At 38.4% G+C, this 18,124-nt stretch overlaps 2 protein-coding genes across 6 annotated transcripts in view; one reads left to right on the top strand and one right to left on the bottom strand.

Annotated features, from left to right (window-relative positions):
• B3GNTL1 (UDP-GlcNAc:betaGal beta-1,3-N-acetylglucosaminyltransferase like 1) overlaps positions 1 to 5,762 on the top strand; it is a 137,421-nt gene extending 131,659 nt beyond the window's left edge. For all 5 annotated transcript variants that reach the window (XM_080560690.1, XM_080560688.1, XM_080560692.1 and 2 more), the window contains 2 exons: positions 3,850 to 3,938; positions 5,625 to 5,762. In XM_080560690.1, coding sequence (XP_080416816.1) covers positions 3,850 to 3,930 — 81 coding nt within the window. In that variant the 3' untranslated portion in view covers positions 3,931 to 3,938; positions 5,625 to 5,762. The remainder of the gene's footprint in view (positions 1 to 3,849; positions 3,939 to 5,624) is intronic.
• Positions 3,841 to 18,124, bottom strand: part of TBCD (tubulin folding cofactor D) — a 128,602-nt gene continuing 114,318 nt past the window's right edge. The window contains exons 36-40 of the mRNA XM_080560657.1: positions 13,389 to 13,478; positions 12,281 to 12,368; positions 10,216 to 10,325; positions 7,126 to 7,210; positions 3,841 to 5,762 (exon numbers count right to left, since the gene is read on the bottom strand). Coding sequence (XP_080416783.1) covers positions 5,748 to 5,762; positions 7,126 to 7,210; positions 10,216 to 10,325; positions 12,281 to 12,368; positions 13,389 to 13,478 — 388 coding nt within the window. The 3' untranslated portion in view covers positions 3,841 to 5,747. The remainder of the gene's footprint in view (positions 5,763 to 7,125; positions 7,211 to 10,215; positions 10,326 to 12,280; positions 12,369 to 13,388; positions 13,479 to 18,124) is intronic.

The following is an 18,124-nucleotide window of genomic DNA, read 5'->3' as shown; positions in this document are numbered from 1 at the left end:
AAACCAGGTATTTCTTTGACTGTTATCACATGAGAAACCACAATGTTAGAAAGAAATAAAAAAAAAATAGATATCTGCAACAAAGTGTAGGAAGTGTAAAACCCAGTAAAGAGAGAAAAGGACTTACAGGGTCTAATGAAGCAAGCAGCACTGTTCTGAGCCCCCCCTCCAGAATCAAGTTTGCTGAACCCTCCCTATTGCTACCATTGGGCTGTGCAGTTGATCTTGATGAAGAGCTCTGGCAACCTCTTTCAGCCACTGTCATACTTGCTGTATTTTATTACTATTATGAGTCTTCGCGGAGGCAGGCAGAATCCCCAAAACCCTATTCTTAGTACTTGCAAGGTTGTGCCTGGATTGAAATTGCCACACTTTTCAGTTCTAGTTTTGTCATGGAAAATAGTCTTCTACCAAAACAAAACATGCTGATAAATGTCTGTGGTTTAAAATATTCAGATATCCTGTCTGTAGCAGCTTTCAAACTTCTAGGTCTGACCACTAAAGGAAATGGTTTCTAAACGGGCTGAGAAGAGCAGAGTATTGAACTTTCATTCATCTGCGTTGCTATTGTGCAGGCCAAGTATAATGCTGCGGGTTAGTCCTTGCTGTGTTTATAGACTGAACTTGCCTTGCTTTCTGTGCAGCCCACTTCTGAAGGAACAGCTAAAACCAAAACTTCCAGTTCTTTTCTTTAATCACCAGTCCTACACTTCCCTTTCCAGCATGCTTTTTTCTAATTGGGAGCACAGAAAAAAGTAGGATAGGGGATATGTACATAAATATTAAGACTGCATAAAATGAAAAATGTTTTATACTTTGTGATAGCTGTTTCTGCCCCTCTGGTGCTATTCACTGAGATTTATCAAATGGAACTGTGCAAAAAAAAAAAGTTGCTGTTATGAGTTGAAGTCCCAAGATGATGTGAAAGACATTACCACAATTAGAAACGTAAAATTCCTCTGCAAAAAGGCTGCTATCCTTGTGTGTACCACGTGGGGAAAAACAATTTATGTGTTTGCGAGGTTACAGATTTGTCTGTATTTTCAAACTACCTAGGGCAAGTAAGTTTACCCAGCTCTGTTTCAGGTCATGCAGCAAGCATACCAAAAAAAAAAAAAAAGTGAAATGACACTTCTTGTGCAGATGCCAGCGCAACCCATGCAGCCTAGCTGGAGGCTCCCCTTGGAACTGGGTCGATGTTGCGTGGAACAGTTGGACGTTTCTGTAATGCAGAACTGGCTGCACAGCCTCTTAGGCAATTTCTTAAACAGAAGTCATTAACAAGTTCCTAAACATCGCAGACTTCTGAAGTTATTATTATTTACCAATATAAATTTGTCAACATCCTTCTGACGAAGAAAGTGTTCTGGGGCCTTATTGTTTTTTGTTTTGCCATTCACATTTTTAGTTTTGGTACAGACAAAAACCTGCCTGTTTATAAGCAGTGCTAAGAGGGTAATTTCGAAGATTAGATATGTTTGTTAATTAAGTGGGTTGTTTGCAAGAAATGACTCTGATGGCCATGTACTTGAAGCAGTGTTTGCTTATTTATTTTTTCTGGCAGTCCTTTGCTAGCACTGGCATTACTTCGTTGCCACATAAAATCATTTTTGAAAAAGCAGTCGTTCTGTTTGATTTTTGCTCAGTTTAGAAAAAAAGCTTTTAAAATGGCTTCACAAAGGCTGTAAGCTGGAAGTCTGTGCACTGTGTGTGTGTTTTGAAGTTTTTGCTCAGGAGCATAAAATCGTGGCTTTGGCTTGTCAGAATTGTGTAGCAGCCTGCAGTACCACTTCATCTAAGGGTTTGCACCGTGTATTTTCTCTTGCTTTGAGGTAAAAGCAAAATGCTTAGAAATCACTTATTGTACCCTGTTTTGGCATGAATTCCAAGTGCTTGAAATGAAAGGGATTTTCTAGTAGTCTGTCTCAGTAATTAAACTAGTTGGATTGTGGAAAGTTTTCAGTAAATTCACTGCTAGACCAGTCATTGTAAAACCCTGCCTTGTTCTGTCAACTCAGTCTTGCGCACTGGGAATGGAAGATTTGTTTTTAACTCTTCTGCTTGATATCGCATCTGGGCTCATTTTTATTTTTAACCCTTCTTTAGAGCAGGTTGATTGTTCAGCAAGCCAATCAGAACTGTTCCATACCCTATGTCCTAACTTGGGTAATCTTGGGTTTATGAAATCATTAGTGGAGACTAAAGGTCATGATCAATGCCTGCATTTCTAACTAGAATTCCCTGTTGACATGAGTTTTGCACATGGACCAATGGCAGTTCGAGAGTTGAACTGAATTGCAAAACCCAGACCCGGTGCTTCAGAGAGCTTAAATACTGTCAAGTATTCTTAATTATTTCAAGAAGTAGAAAAAAAGTACTCAACATCTTTCCCACTCAGGGCCTTATCAATCAGATAAGAGCCACGTTACCTAGGTGAGGCCCTTGCTTAAAAAGTCTACTCCTGTGGGCCCTCGCTGCTCTTCAACAATTCATTAGCTATTATCACTGTTCTTTTAATTGTTACTAAACATCAGAGCTCAAGTAATTTTATGACTGTGGTGGTTTTTGTTGATGTTCTGGATCAGATAATGTTGTCTTCATATATTTTGGCATTACTAGTGCAAAAAGAAGATTGTGGCAGGTAGATGAGAATGGCATAGCAGAGAGGGGAGGTAATCTCTGCTCTTGAGGCATGGCATGCTGGATTAAGCAAGAGATATGAAATATACTCATGCAGCATTTCCTTTCATGTATAAATTCAAGCAGAAGAAACAACGAAGCAGTTTGGAGGGGACAGGTCAGCTTGTTTTGTAGTTCGACTGACTGGTGAGATAGCCTTGTTCCTTGAATGGAAGGCTTCCAAGGAACAAACACCCAGCTACTACGTGAGTATGTTTACAAGCAGTTCAGCTGATGGGGCCAAGCTGGGAAGCTGGATATGCAAGAAGTCCTCTGTGTACATTAGAACCCTTCGTTTCTGATCTCAGGTTTATAAAAGACCCCTGAGCAATTTCTTTTGAATCCAGTTATTCCAGAATGCCAAAGTCCAGCATTCCAGCTCCTTTAATTCCAGTTTGGGTTGGGTTCTGTTTTCATAACTTCCTGGTGTGCCTTGTTACAACTTCAATATGGCAGCTCTGAACCAACCAAAAGAACACTAAATTTGTTTACCTACATCTAGAGTTAATTCATTTTTTGTGACATTCCTGGAGTAGACTTAAAGAGGAAGCCAGTAGAGGAGGCCAATGTAGAAATACTCAGAAACGCTGACGTCGACATGTTTTATAATGACATCACATTTGTGTTAGGGTCTGTTTCACTGCCTTCAAAAATGACTCATGGAGCAAACCTACCAGGCTCCTGTTCAGCTAATGCAACAGCAGCTTAAAAGGAAATACCTTTACCTACGCAAAGTATTTCAGTCACTTGATGAAAGGTCTGTTTCATCAGACAGGCTAATCATTGTTCAAAAATCTACAAAAATCACTGTTTTGGCAACCTCATTCCCTTGGTCCATTCTCTGCAAATTGGAAAACAAAATGCGCCAGAGTTGCAGATGTTTATCTCCAGTGCTCTCTCAGTGTAGTTCCCTGTGTTCTTGACTGCATTGGAATGAGTTGTCTAACATCCCCCTACACACACCCAAAGATACTAACATGAACGCTAATTTCTCACCGTAAACTTAATTTTTGAATGGAAACATTTCTAAGCCTTGTTTTATTTATGTTTAGCTCTGCAAATTGGACTTTCTGTCTGTGGGCTAAAAAAAAAAAACAAATTACCAAAAGCTGTTACAACCTGAAATAAATTTGTCTGGTTGATTTTTTTTCCCACCCCCCCCCCCCGTAGGATTTGACAGGAGGAGCATTTGAAACAAACTTGAATATGCTGAACTTGAAGGAAGGTGTGGATTATTATCATTTTAACTAAAAACCAAGGTAAGGCAGTGACATTGAAGCTCTGTGTGTTATTCTGTATATATGTGTGTGTGTGTAGGAAGACCAAAGTGTTCAGAGGTTTAGCTCTTTTTTGGTAATTTGTGCCTCATTAATTTAAGCCTTGCTCTGAGTAACTCCCTTTTAAGGGACCTCCTAGTTATGCCATTGATAATGGTATTTACACATTTTACTATTGCACAACACTTGTCTACCAAACTGAGTTTGATTCTTAAATTGTATTTCTAATTCAAGTAATCATCAAATACAGGCCATAAGACTACAAGAGGACTGTTACCATAGGGAAGGCTTAAAAATGCACCAAGCAAAGCCTATAACCAACGGACATGTAAAGAGTGTTCTGTCAAACACTGTTTGGGGCCCTCAACCGTTCCCTGCTATTGGCTTATTCCCTGCTACAGAGAGCAACAGCTGGTGCATTGCGAGGTAAAGCTCTGCCTGCTGCTCGTACTGAGACTAAAGCGTGGCAGCCTCTAGTTCAGGACTGTGAAAAGTAGCACACGTATCATCCTTTCTAGTACATTCTATAAGGAAAGTAATGACACTGCCTAACACCATAGGCTAGGGGATCGTGAGTACTTCTGCAGTACTGCCTGCAAGTGGCTCCTTCGGTGCATGCAGCCACTGAGTGTGCGTTTGTTAATAGTTAGTCAGAGAACAACACCCATCTGCCCTGAATTTCATCTGCCAGCGCAGGTTGCATGTATACGCAAAAAGTGTTAAATTATACATGACAAATTACATTATCATCTTCTTCAATAATAAAAAATCGTAGAGCGAGACAGTGAGACACATTAAACGATTGCTGCTGTTTGTAGCAGGTACTTCACAGAGAAAGTGGTTTGGTTTTAGCTCTTCCTCCTGAATTTTAACTTTCAAACGTTCATAGATGTGTATATATATAAATTGCTATTCTACTTGAAGGGCTGAGATAGCAGGATTAACTAAAACCACAAAAACCAAAATGTAATTACAATATCATGTTACCTGTGCATTTGCCCTACAATCACAGTAGTCTTAAAGATAAATGTTACAGCCATTTCATTTTGTAGTCAATAAGGAATATTCTGAATTCCTAGCAGTTCCCTGAAGTACTGATTCACCTCTGTATTCTTCAAGGAAAAAAATGAAGTTTCAGTCCCTAGAGCTACTTTACTACATTTGCTTTATTTAGTTATAGGAAGAGCTATTAGATGATGCTTTGACGTTAGCTGAAGCAAAACCTGGATTTTTTGTTTGACTTTGGTGTAAGAATGCCATATTTATCTACAGCTATAATGAAATTTTCCTGAAGGTAACGTATCAATAAGCATGGCCATTCTTATCTCAAGAAAAAAAAAAAAATTAAGAGAGGAGTGCAGCCAAGTCAGGTTTAATACTTGATGTGTGTACAGCAAGCACAGGTTGAATGGCTCCATTCAGAACTGTAGAAGTGTAAATCATTGACAGCAAAAAAAAAAACACAACACCAAAAAAAAAACAAAAAACAAACCAACACTAAAACCCAACAGGTCAATTGCGACAGAAGTATGAAGACAAACTGCCATCTGGTGGCTACAGATAATGAATTTAAAAAACGGAGAACATAATGAATCTTTGTTGCCTTCCTATGGCATATCTGCACAATGCTGTAAGACATAATCTCTGCCTCTTATTTTTGTTAAACAGTGTACTTCGCAGCTCATGCTGAGAATCCAGTTTGTCAAGATGCCGCAGCACAAACTCTTTCAGTCCTAAGGGCACCTGAACCAAGAGCTTCAGTTTGCAAAGCAGCAGTCAGTGCCTGCAACTTTACTGTGCTGAACTCTACAAGAGAGAAAGAAAAAAAGAGGTCATGTGGAGTAGCATGTATTTTACCAGCACAATATGTAATTAAGTAAACTAAATGGAGAAGAAAATGTGGAAATGTAAAGTTAAATTTTTTACACTCCTTTTTACCACCTTACGTTTTTAATCATCCATCAGTAAATATTATTTGTACATTTTTTTACAGGAGTAACTGTTGATTTCAGCTGAAATTAAATTAATTCACCTTTTCTTAATGTTATGCTTGGCTTTCTCTGTTGCTGTTTCTCTGTTCTCAGGATACGTGAGCTCTCGAAGAAGAGCAGAGCGTTATGTACACTTGGTTGGGCACTAACTGGCTGCTAGTAGGGACATTGGAGAGCTGTGAGAAGTCCTTCAAGTTGAGCAAATATCGCTCTGCGTGAACTCCAACAGTTCACAGGACAGGTTATGTGCAATACTGTGAGGCTGTACATATTCTTCAAGTACTGAGGCTTTCTTGCAGGTAAATGAGCATTTGCTTGCTAGATTGAATATGTGCTGCTAAAGAAACTCTGAAATCTGCTCTAAGAATGCTATTTATATTCTGCCTGCAGTTCTTCTTATAAGGAAATTCCCTCTTTACCCCAGCAATGGGAAATCTCATAAAGGAGAAAGGAGTTAGTCCTCTTGAATTTTATCACCTACAACTGAAATATTTCCTGCAGTTATCCATAATTAAGTGTTTAAGAGAGGAACATGGCAAGACCTAACTACTTTCCTTCAGTGTTATCTTGCTAACTGAGCCTCCTCATCTTTGAACTTCTCCCAGAATGGAACATCTCCCAGACTCCTATCAAAGCAGAACGTTCTGTACTTCTTGAAGTACTGAGCAGATGGGCAGTTCCAAACCATCTGCATTGAAATGAAAAAGGATCTACACAGACATATCATCTTTCTTGTTATGAACATGTTAACTCTAGAACATATTCTCCCTCTTGCACAGTGTTACAACTGTGAGACTTGCATATTTCATGTTATAATTCTGCTGCTTAAATTGACTGGGAAGCTTTTATCCTTTTTTTTTTTTTCTCCAGAAAGGGCAGACAAACAGTCTTTGAAACATCTGTGCTGTATTATTTCATTCTTCAATTTTGTCTGAGTAAGATGTCACACTATAAGTCTGGAATGCTTTCAAGAAATGAAACTGGAATGGCTTAAGAGAACAGTCTTCAGCAATTCCATATATGCTGTAGTTAGCTGTGAGGACATTGCTAGGTGTGCATTTTATATATTCATGAACCTGTGAAGAACTACATTTGTTGCACAGAAGATACACACTGTATTAGTAGCACAACTGATCATTACAAAGAAAAAAGCTCAGGAGCACATTTCCATACTTTACCTTGGATACTAGCTGTGGTTTGGGCACTTTCATGAGATCACAGAGGTGGTTACGTTTCTCTCTTACTACTGGTAGTTCAGCTTCCCTGCATGAGGAAATACCTTCCCGTTAATTCAAAAACAAAAGCACGAAGTTGGCTGCATACATACAACTGCTTAAGCTACCCGTTTGCTATTATATCACTATGCAGTTGTCTATTCTTTCAAGTACATTTCAAACTACAAGTTCTTGTTGTGTTGTTATTTTAAGAATAATGTAGCCTTTTCACAGCATTTGAAGCCAGATATACCAGTCGCTAGTAAAACTAGTAAGACTATTCTTTTATAGTAAAAAAAAAAAAAAAAAAAGAAAAACATTTTTTCATAGAAGCTTCTTGATTAGAAGTTCACAAACTTGTTCTCTAAATTTATAGCTTCTTTTTTTGATTTAGAAAATATCACATCAAGAATTTAACTAAATGTCACTGGATTTGGAAAACATTCTGCTATCCAGGAAAGCTTTCTCTTGAAGTAGAAAGGATCAGACCGAATGCTAGAGAGTATTTTAAGAAGTTACTGAAATAACGTGGTATTTACAAGACAATTTCCTAAACAACAGCCAGTTACAAAAAGCTCCAAAATGATGAAAATCCAAACACACTTCTCTTCCATGTTGCAAGTATCGATCGCTAACTGAAATTCTGTGATCCTGCTAATATTGCTCACTAATTCAGTAGATTTGTTCTTCTTAAGTAGTGAGTGTAAATGAGCTATTAAAAAATTAACTCTTAGCACATAAACTGATTCCAAAACTATAGAGAAAAAGCATAAAGTACAAATTAATTAAAAATAAACTTGAATATACATATATTTCTATTTGGACACCTGGGACAATTTAGTCCTAGAATCATCTAGGTTGGAAAAGATCTTCAAGATCATCAAGTCCAACCATCAATCTGACCTACCGAGTCCCATCACTAAATCATGTCATTTGTCACAATTTAATTTTGGAAACCTTCCTAAGCTAAACAAAAATTATTATTTAATTTCTTTAAACTTTGAATTACACAATCGTATGATAAACTCTTCGTAGTTCCAACAAAAAGAACGTTTCAAATATGCATATTCTAGAAATGACTGCCTTCCCCAAATATCTAATGCTCATTGAGCTTCCTGATGTTAATGCTTATTTTAATTCTGAAATTACCGTGATTGCTTTAGCACTGAGAGCACTTGAAAATAATAAGCAGCTCTCTATGACACTCAGCAATGACTTCAAATACCTTCTTTTGTAAACAGTTCAAATCTAGTATGATAAAACAAGATTTAAGTAAACTGGCTCTTCACCTTTAATCTCAGTGCAATGGATATGTTGCAACTGGGAACTTAGAGCAAGCCCTGAACTAAAAGAGAATGAAACAAGCAAGGGAATAAAACAGGCAGCCAGTCACACCTTAAAAATTGCAAGGTGAAAAGAGAGTATTTATTTTTGTCTGAAATGGCTTATAGGAAGTAAATTGCCTTGTTTTCGTGAGTAACTCATATATGAGTAGAACCCTCCTACTCTAGCAATTTGGTGTGTTCCACTTCTAATTTTGGTATTGTAAACATCCCTTTGTGACAGCAGCAACCTAATCCTTCTCAATTATTTCTGTTAATATTTTTTTTTTCTGTAGCAAAGACACTTAACTTCTGAGCAAGCCTGCTCTTAGTTCAGATTCCACAAGCAAGCACTGAGTCACACTGGACAGAACACTAACCATCAATGCACACTTAAGCAAGTAAGCAGAATTGTGGATAACCAGTTCTTTCAAATCTGAAACTGTTTTTCTAATTTTATTCTGAAAATTTCAGAAAAATGTGAAGCAGGCACCCCTTACAATGACAAACCTTAATTTTGTTTCCCAAATATAAAGTTATTAACGCTCAAACACTGAAATAAACTGGAAATTAAATAAAAGTTAAATGACGTAAGCATGCAGTCTGAAAATATGTAAACCACAACCTTACAGTATACTTGTTCTTTGAACACGTCTCAGTTAATTTCCATGAAATGTCAATGAAGGAAAAAGCCATTTAATATAACGATTAGTAGGATATATATTTTTGATATCTGGCTAGTCTTAAAAACACTTTCTCATGTATTAACTTCAACTACTGTTTGAGACTGGGTGTTGGGCTAGTGGACCCATGACCCAGTCATCTGTAACAAGGAAAAATGTTTAAAAAATATTTAAAATGGAAGCTAAACTATCTTAAAGCTCCGTATTTTCCTCAAACATCCAGGGCATGCAGTCTTACATAAACACTTCCAGTGACTGCAGAAAACAAGCAGACAAACAAAAAAGCCAAAAGTAGGCCTCCTCCTGTCACCTTATGGATCTATTCGTTTAGTTTCTTTGATGCAAGAAGTCTGCTAAAAAACAAAACAAAAACCAGTGTCAGCACTCCAAAGCTGCTGGCAGAATGAGCTCCTCCTGACAGAAAAGGATAACCTTGCTGCTTTGTTGAATTCTGCTCAGGAAGAATGGGATTCTTTCTCCTCGCCCTTGTAAGAAGCTAATATTACAGGTAACAGCAGGTAAATAAATAAATAAATAAATTACATTATATAAAAAAGTAAATGTCTAAACTGCTTCCAATTCCCATTTGCAGGAATACAAGGATTGCAGCATTTTGAGCAATTAACATTTCATGGGAGATTTGATCTGTTTTTCTTCAGCTTGCACAGATCCTTCCCAAAATCCTGCCTGTGCTCATAAATGCCAAGAAACTGTGCAATTGAAGTCTGCCTGTTCACACAGCTCAGTCTCTGTGTTCCATGGAGGATTTCCAAGATCTCCTCCCTTTCCATGTTGGTAGAAAAATACAGATATTTTACTTTAGTGTTGGTATTATACATAGCACTTCCAGTGGGACAATATAACAGACCTTTAGAGCAGGGTGATTCTTTTCACCAATGGCCTAAAAGCTATAACTAGCTAAAACTAAGGTATTGTTCCATTGCAGCTTCCTTACCACCAGCCTTCAAAGGCATGAATGCCTTTTTTCAACTTCAGTGGGACAAAAATTATTTCAGCTCTTATTACTATCTGAGAACAAATTCACTTACCAGTTGGTATCACTGAGTATGGTCATAACCTCGTCCATAATGGCAGGATCCACTACATCGCTGTAGGTTATCAACATTTCATAAACCTGACTGGCTGTCGTTTTCCGTATCTACGTGGAAGAGGCAGGGGAAAAGCTTTAGTAAGTGTCCAGAGTCCTGTACAGAAGAGCCCAGTGGGCATTTCCATTCATATTTGTGCTGGCTGAGGGAGAAGGAATGAGGGTCAGAGAAGAACCTTTTGAAAAATATTTCCTTTTCAGATTTGTCCCTCAAAAGGAATAAATGCAAGTGTTAAGAACAGCCTAACTGGAGCATTCCTTTTCTTAAAATGATTCACTGAGCCAAAGTCTGCTCTAACTTTTGGTGCTGTAGGCCTACAAATGGATAGGTCTCCACTCTTGAGGCTGTAAGTGTCAGCAAAACTCTTAAAAAACCTGTTGGAAGTCAGCTGATAATGAAAATTAGTTTTTTAGACTCCAATGTCCAGAAGCAGTTAACTTTTAAGTATTTTTCCCAGAGCACTGTTTAGTTGTGATGTCGGTTGTATTTCAGGAACCAGAGCTAGCCTGCTTCCTGGAATACAATGCATAGAAAGATACTAAATGGAAGACAGCAAAATTGCAATAGAAACAAATTCTGTTTTTTCAAGAAAGCCTGATGACACCCAAAGGGAGGCAAAGAAATTATAGGCTTATTTCTGGATCAGCAGTGCCAATTTAAATTGACCCATCTGTAAAAATAAAATACATTTTTGTAAGAAAGAAAATAGAGATAAAATATTTTCAGTTTTGTGTTTTATCAGCATTTTATATCAATATAAATGTAAATATAAAATATATTTATATATATATTTATATATTTATTTTATTATATATTTATTTTATATATTTATATATTTATTTATATTTATATAAATATATTTATATATTTATTTATATTATAAAATATATTTTATATTTTATATCACTGATGCTGATAAAACACAAAACTGAAAATATTTCTCTTCAGTTCTTACATTGCCCCTCCTGCAGAGTATTCTCATGTAACAAGTAAACACAACATGGAAGTATTTGAACCAAAACTCTGAAGTATCACACTTTGCTGAGCACCGTATTATTTTAACCTTAACACTAAAGCAATCAATGTTAGAATAAACAGGGTTGATTTGTACTGGCTATACACCATGCTATTCGATGCGTTGTCAAACTTCTTGAATACCTCATTAGTTTTCACATTTTTAATGTGCCCTTGCAATTCCTTTTGACAGCCTCTGCTCTCTCCTATACTACCCACTTAGCGGCTGCCCGTGGTGGAGGTGCTAGTCCTCGCTTCCTCACGGGAAGGTCCGCAAACATTCCCAGATGAAACCCCTGAACACCAAAGCCACAGAAAGCTGCTTAACGTAGTTGGCTGCCATAGCAGCCGTCGATCTGGGCTACCAGATCTTGTGCAGTGAACATAGACCCCCTCTCAAAAACTTCACCAAGTCAAAAATAAAATATTTCCAAGGCCTAAGATTGCTATCCCATATATGATCTTTTCTTACACATACTCAGAAGTAGTAACTCATTTTTGTGCTGTTTCAATTACTTACATGAAAAAGGTAAATTTCTGGTAAACTTTCCTGACAAAAAGGGCAAAACTAGTTCTTGAACCAGAACCACTACTGTGTTGCTACTGTCGGAAATGTTGCAAAACCAACAGTAATTTATTTGATCAGAGCTCTCAGGACCTAATGGTGAACACAACTTCACAGTGCTGGGCGTTGCATAAAAGAAATAAACAAGTTAGGTATCTAAATTGCTTCTAATATAAAAGTAGGGATGGAAGGTGAAAAAACAGTATGCAGAATAGCCAGCTAGGCATTCTGCCAGCATCCAGTAGCCTGTTTAAGGTGGCAGCATTGCAGAGAGCAAACCCTTGAGAAATAAAACCTATTATATACATTAATATCTCTTTCAGGTGCATTAAAGCAGCACTCTTAAGTTTTTTTGTTGTTGTTTTTTAACTTTTTACATTATTTTAAATAGGATAGTCGATAATATACAATATCTTAAATACTTACTACAGGAAACGGATGGCAAAGGAGGAGAAACAATTGAAACAGAACTTTCTCTCTCATGTCTCCTTCAAATTGAATCAGGCCACAAAACCTAGAAAACATACAAAAATATAGGTCTTGAGTGGTATCTCTTGATATTATCACTGCAAAAGTACATTTTGTGGATCAGAATGAAGATGTGTATTAGAAAAAATGATGCAGGGGAGAGGAGGAAGCTTTGCTGCTCCTGAGAAATCTCAGCTGATATTCTAAGTGTTGTGGGAAAGCAAACACTGAGGGTAAGTGTACTGAAATTCTTAAGGGTTACCGAGATGCCACACATTTATGCCAAATACAAATATGGTTTTAAAGCTATTAACGGCAGCACCAAAGTCTGTGCACTAAAAAAACATCCTGGATCAAGCTCTCCCAGAGAAAATAAAAGCTGAAGGTAGGATCTTGTATGATGCAGGTAAGAGTGAAATAAAAATAGAAGGCATGTGTTACTTTTCATTTTAGGCTTTCCTGCACTCTTAAAATAGTGCCCCCCCAAAAAAATTAAAATTAGTAAAATCATTACTTGAAACAGTTATACCTCAATAATTCTGCCAACTTTCCGCCAATGAACATTCATTCAGCTTTGCAATACTTTGTCTTTTTTTCTTCTCCTCACCCAGTATTGTTTTTCCTGACTGAAACATTTTTGGTTTGGTCTCTCTGCTATCCAAAATGAGTTAGTTTTTTTTTTTCTTTCCTAAAATAGATAATAATTTTGCTGGTGTTTTAAACTATTTCTAGTGTAACTGGTAAGATTTACTCAATTACATATATTTTTTACTGGCACTATGTGTGAGTCAAGCTCTGCAAGCAAAAAGCAAACGACTGAATGCATCTTTAAGGATGTCAACAACAGTTCAAAACTAGTTAATTTTTTTCAGATTATTCACATGTTTTCACCTCAACCACCCAAAAGATACACATAAAACTCACACAACCTTCTATTTCATGTATCTGCGTGCATTTTTCATTTATGTTTCACATCAAATAGACTTAGTATGTTCTGTAGTTAAATTTTCTTCACTCCTTACAAGCAGACAAAAGATTACTTTCTTTGTTTATTTCATCAACTCACACTCCTATGCTGGAGCGAAGTTTCCGGATGTCTTTGGATCTTTTGATCTCTTCTTTACAAAGGGTAAATAGCTTCACTGGAAATGGATGGCTGGAAATGAGAAGGAAAAAAAAAGGGTAAGAAATAGATTTAAGCAGAATTTTAAACACATTTGATGATAGTAAAAATGCCAAGTTAACATTCAAAAGAGAGGAAAGACACTACCCAGAGCTGCTTGGGTATACTTTTTCCAGAGCAGCACACTGCTTTAGGTGGGCTTTTGGTAAAAACACAGGCTACTTTGGCTACCATCCACCACACTCGTGAGCATTATTTCATTTTTTTATGGAAGTGAAGAAATTAGTGTTCATTGTATTCATTGTTTATATTCCTACTACGTGTGTGCTTAGGAGTGAACTACCTTTATCCAAAGTGAGTCAGTATCTGCATGGTAATCAGCTAGCCACAGCTTGCATTTACAACAAAGCATGGTGCAATCCGAAATGCCAGGAATTAGAACATTCTATAACCAAATAAAAATTATTTAGTCTATGGAACATTGTAGTGCCTTGGTGGTTCCCTAAGTCCTTCAACCAAACCTTGCACAAAAGGGGATAAACACTGTTCTTACATACTCTACCATCTCACAACCTGGATTCTTTAGCGATGCCAGACAACATAATTAAACCCAGCGCTTACAGTTCTGTTAAGTGCACAACTCATGAAGCCATCTTTAAATATATTGAGCAAATTCTTTTTCTACAGTCTGGGAAATGTGATTCTCACAGCTTTTTCCCAGACACTCATACAAACACAAGTATGGTTATGATATTTCAAGGATCTAGTAAAGAGGGAATATTACGTTTATTTCAGAACAAATTATTTAATCTTTTGCTCATTCCACTCAAAGCTGAAGTGCCATAGATGCAGAAGAAACTATTTCATATTTGTCTAGTGAGCAAAATTACTTCTAGACTGCGTATTTTGGATATTTCACTGTATTGTGTATGAAAAAGAGAAAGCAAATACCCTAACATTTATTTTCTGCTACTGTGATTCAAAACCGTGGATATAAATTCTTGAAAAAAAACTGTCACGTAATCTGTTGAAAAACAGAACATTTAAGACAAGAAATTAAGATGGTTACAGGAGCAACAAAATGTTTTGTCAAGTTAATGCACCTTATTATACATAGTTTTCCAGACAAGAGGGTTTTGTTTTGTTTTTACTACACTAAAAAAAAATCTTACCAAAATACTGGCATATCCTGGCAAATACTGGTTTGTTGTTCTGTTTTTTAACCAAATCATTGATCCATTAAGCTAAAGAATGCTGTCTCTACTGCTGTCTCAGTATCACTGAAAAAACACACTAAAAAAGTAAAGTTGCCACGCTTTCAAAGTTGATGATGAGGTATCATAAGAAATTTTCAGAGCCGATTGTGGCTTTCAGGAGCAGAGTCTCAGGAGGGGAGGGCTGATTTAAAATACTCCCATCAGATGCTGAAAGAGCAAATTCCTTGCCATCCACTGCCTGCAGCCATGTCAGCACTGTTTCCAGATTTTAGAGTATGAGAAGTGCAGAAAGCACGTGCATATGCGACACATTATGAGAAAGACATATACATGAATGAGCCTGCGTGTGTCTGAGGACGTGGTTTGTCCAGGTGGATGATGGAGAGTGTCCCTTTTCTGAAGGGAAGGTCTGTTTTTTTCTCACCTTGGTGACATTTCCCTTCCTTCCAGTCCCCCACGATTACACAAAGACATTTTGTAGACAACTAATTACAATACCTGTAATACATGCCTGCCTTTCAGCACAGGACAATAGCGACACAGTGAATTAGGTGAGATTTTAAATTGGTTCAACAACACAGACATCGCTGAGGAGAATAGCAACAAAGAGGCCAATTGGAAAAGAGCATCTGGAATAAATTTAGTACACATAACCTTAAGTGCAGCATTTTGTGTTTAAAACAGATGCACTTTCCTTTCTGTCATTTGCCAATTTCACATTTGTAATAACTAAACCTAACCTACGTGTGATCTCAAATGACTCAAATAGCTTGGCCTCTTTAAAGGAAATTGAGAAAATTCCTTCTCCTGTGTGGGCACAGTGCCAGCAGAAACAGAGTCAGCATCTGGGGAAAAGGGATCAGTCTGAAGTCTTTACATTATGTAAATTGGGCACACGTGGTACTGCAAAAACGTATGGGTTTTTTTCCTCCTGGAGGTGAACTCAGTTTGAACAGTTCAGCTGACATCACCTGGGTGGCCGTGAAACCAGAGGACAGCCACTGCGATGCTCTTTTATGCTATGGTTTATTAGGCAATAAGAGTGTAACTAAAAAAAAAAAAATCCACAGAAGCATATAACACATATAAATCATTAGTCTGAGATCAGTGGGGACATCCCATCTTACAATGCTTTGTAAGACCACCAGAAAAACACTGCGTCCACAATGCATGACCTCTGCTGCGGAATGCACAGATTACATACGGGTAAGAAACGCCACTTGTACTTATTCCGGAGAGCATCAGGTCCTGAGTTATCATTCAAAGGCTATTCTGTTCACATTTACAGGGTAATGAGTATGACACTGATCTTACAGTACTTTCTAAGGAACCTGCAATATATCCAGGCTCTTGGCAGACTGAACTTCTCTGGTGATCATTCGCTGCTGAGGCCAGCAGAATGTCTCCTGCAGCTACCGGAGCCATAACCAGAAAATAACACTTCAGTTCCAGTTTTGCAAGTGGCTTCAGTTTGCCCCCATTTACTCTCCCTATCCCTTGTCCTACCACCAGCAGGGAGCTGACAGTTACCACTGTATTTTCAGAGTGGCCACAGGTGAGTTTACGGAAGCCCAGTACGCGCTGCTCTGTTGATGACAGCTGTGGTTCACGTATGCTGCCCTGTGCCTGCAGCGGTCGCTGCAAGCAGCTAACGCTGCCCACACTACTATGAGCACGGCTTCCCAAATTCGCAGTGCACACTGAGATGAAATCATGAGTTTTCAGGTTGTGCAATCACAGAGAAGAAACCTGGGAATGTTGAAATGTAGTATCACAAGACAAATTTTTTTCAACTGAAACATAGTTACTGAAGAAATTGTTTTTCAACTGAAAACTACTGCTCTGTCTGGGAAGGGAGGGCACACTGGGCAAGGAGGAGTAGCAGGTGAATGCCTGCAGTTTCACAAATGTCGTAAGGCTATATACACCTGCACTGCTGCCAAAAGAAATGGTTTCCCTCCCCCTCACCACTTTCCTAATTTTGGCACAATTTGTGAGCACGCAGCAGAACAGATCGAGGAACTACTGCAAGCTGAAATTTACTGGAGGAAGGGCATTTTTAACCTGGAGCAGCTCCCTAATGCCATTCATCATGCAGCAACACAAAACACTGCTGCTAGTTCCAGGGAGAGGGAAACTCCGAGGCTGGACGGGCAGGTTTATGCCAGGTAAGGATGAGTGGGAAGGAACAGCCTGAAAAATGGCAGGCAGAACTTTTCCTAGTACAGCCTGAAACTAAGCCAAGCACAACAAAGGCTGCTTCTGATAGCCTTTTGATTACCTGGGTGATAGGTATTTACTCCACACTTTGCTTCCCTGCTGGCAGGTTCAGCAGGGCCCTGACAGAGCAATGAGCCCAGCATGACGACTGCAGATCACTTTAAACACAAGAACTCGAAACAGAGGAGCAACACCGAGTGCTCCACCTGCCCCGCTGTACACAGACTGCTGCAAGAGCCTCAACACTGTGAGCTTCACAAACACCAAAATTCACCTACAGAACTACGTCAGAAACCTAACGCTGTACATTCGAAACTTCCATCAGCTACAGCTTGAAGGGGCAGGAAACTGCACCGCAAGTTGCACCTCTGTGAGGCGGGAGTGACACCATGTGGCACTTTGCTCTAACAGGAGCACTGAGCTCCTAATTAACGTCAAACTAATTCAGCCAACAGCCATTAATCCTGTTGCAATTAAGCCATGTAGGGTATTACTTGTTCTGGATTGCTAATGTTTTATTATATTAAAAAAAAGGCCCAGTACACTGCACAATATCTATTTTTAACTTCAAAATGCATTTGCAAATACTTCTTTTTATGAAGTGACAGCTAACTATGAAGCAGCTGGGTACAGGCATAGTGCTGGTGCCGGACATCCTACAACCTAAGTTCCCTTGCTAAACGTATACTCAGTGCAGTGTGGGAAAACATGAGGGGGAGGAAAAAAATGGGAGCCAAACACCCCAAGGACTGCTAATGTTTCATTCCCAGCTTCTCAGAGAAGTTTTTCATTTGCTGCATGACAGGCAAGAAGCGTACTGCAGAACTGAAGCAGGGTGAAATTTGCTCACCAGCAGACAGACTCTTCGAGAAACAGTCACGCACTCAATCCCTCTTCCTACAGGCACACTTTATATGAAAGTATTTGAAACTGCACGTACACATGGCCTTTCATGCCACGTAACAGTTTCAGGCTCATTTTGCATTCTACTTCTACATTTTTATGACATGGTTCTTAGGAAAAGGGGGTAACTGGTCCCACTCAAGAAACCAGACCCAAGAGTCAACGCTTGTCCATATTCTTCTATGCAAAGAGAATTAGGTGTCAGCCAACAGTGCAGGCAGGCCTCAGAGCCAGGATCCATCCCTTAACTATAGCCAAATGCCATATGCCTAAGTAAGAAAATGCAGACGTTGCATTGAAGACAATTTTGGGCTCACCCAGCTAAATAACGTACCACAG

This window comes from Anser brachyrhynchus (assembly GCF_964034855.1).
Source record: "Anser brachyrhynchus genome assembly, chromosome: 18".
In the NCBI taxonomy this organism is placed as follows: domain Eukaryota; kingdom Metazoa; phylum Chordata; class Aves; order Anseriformes; family Anatidae; genus Anser; species Anser brachyrhynchus.
The sequence above is the reverse complement of the archived record's forward strand: the minus strand, read 5'-3'. Positions and strand labels throughout refer to the sequence as shown.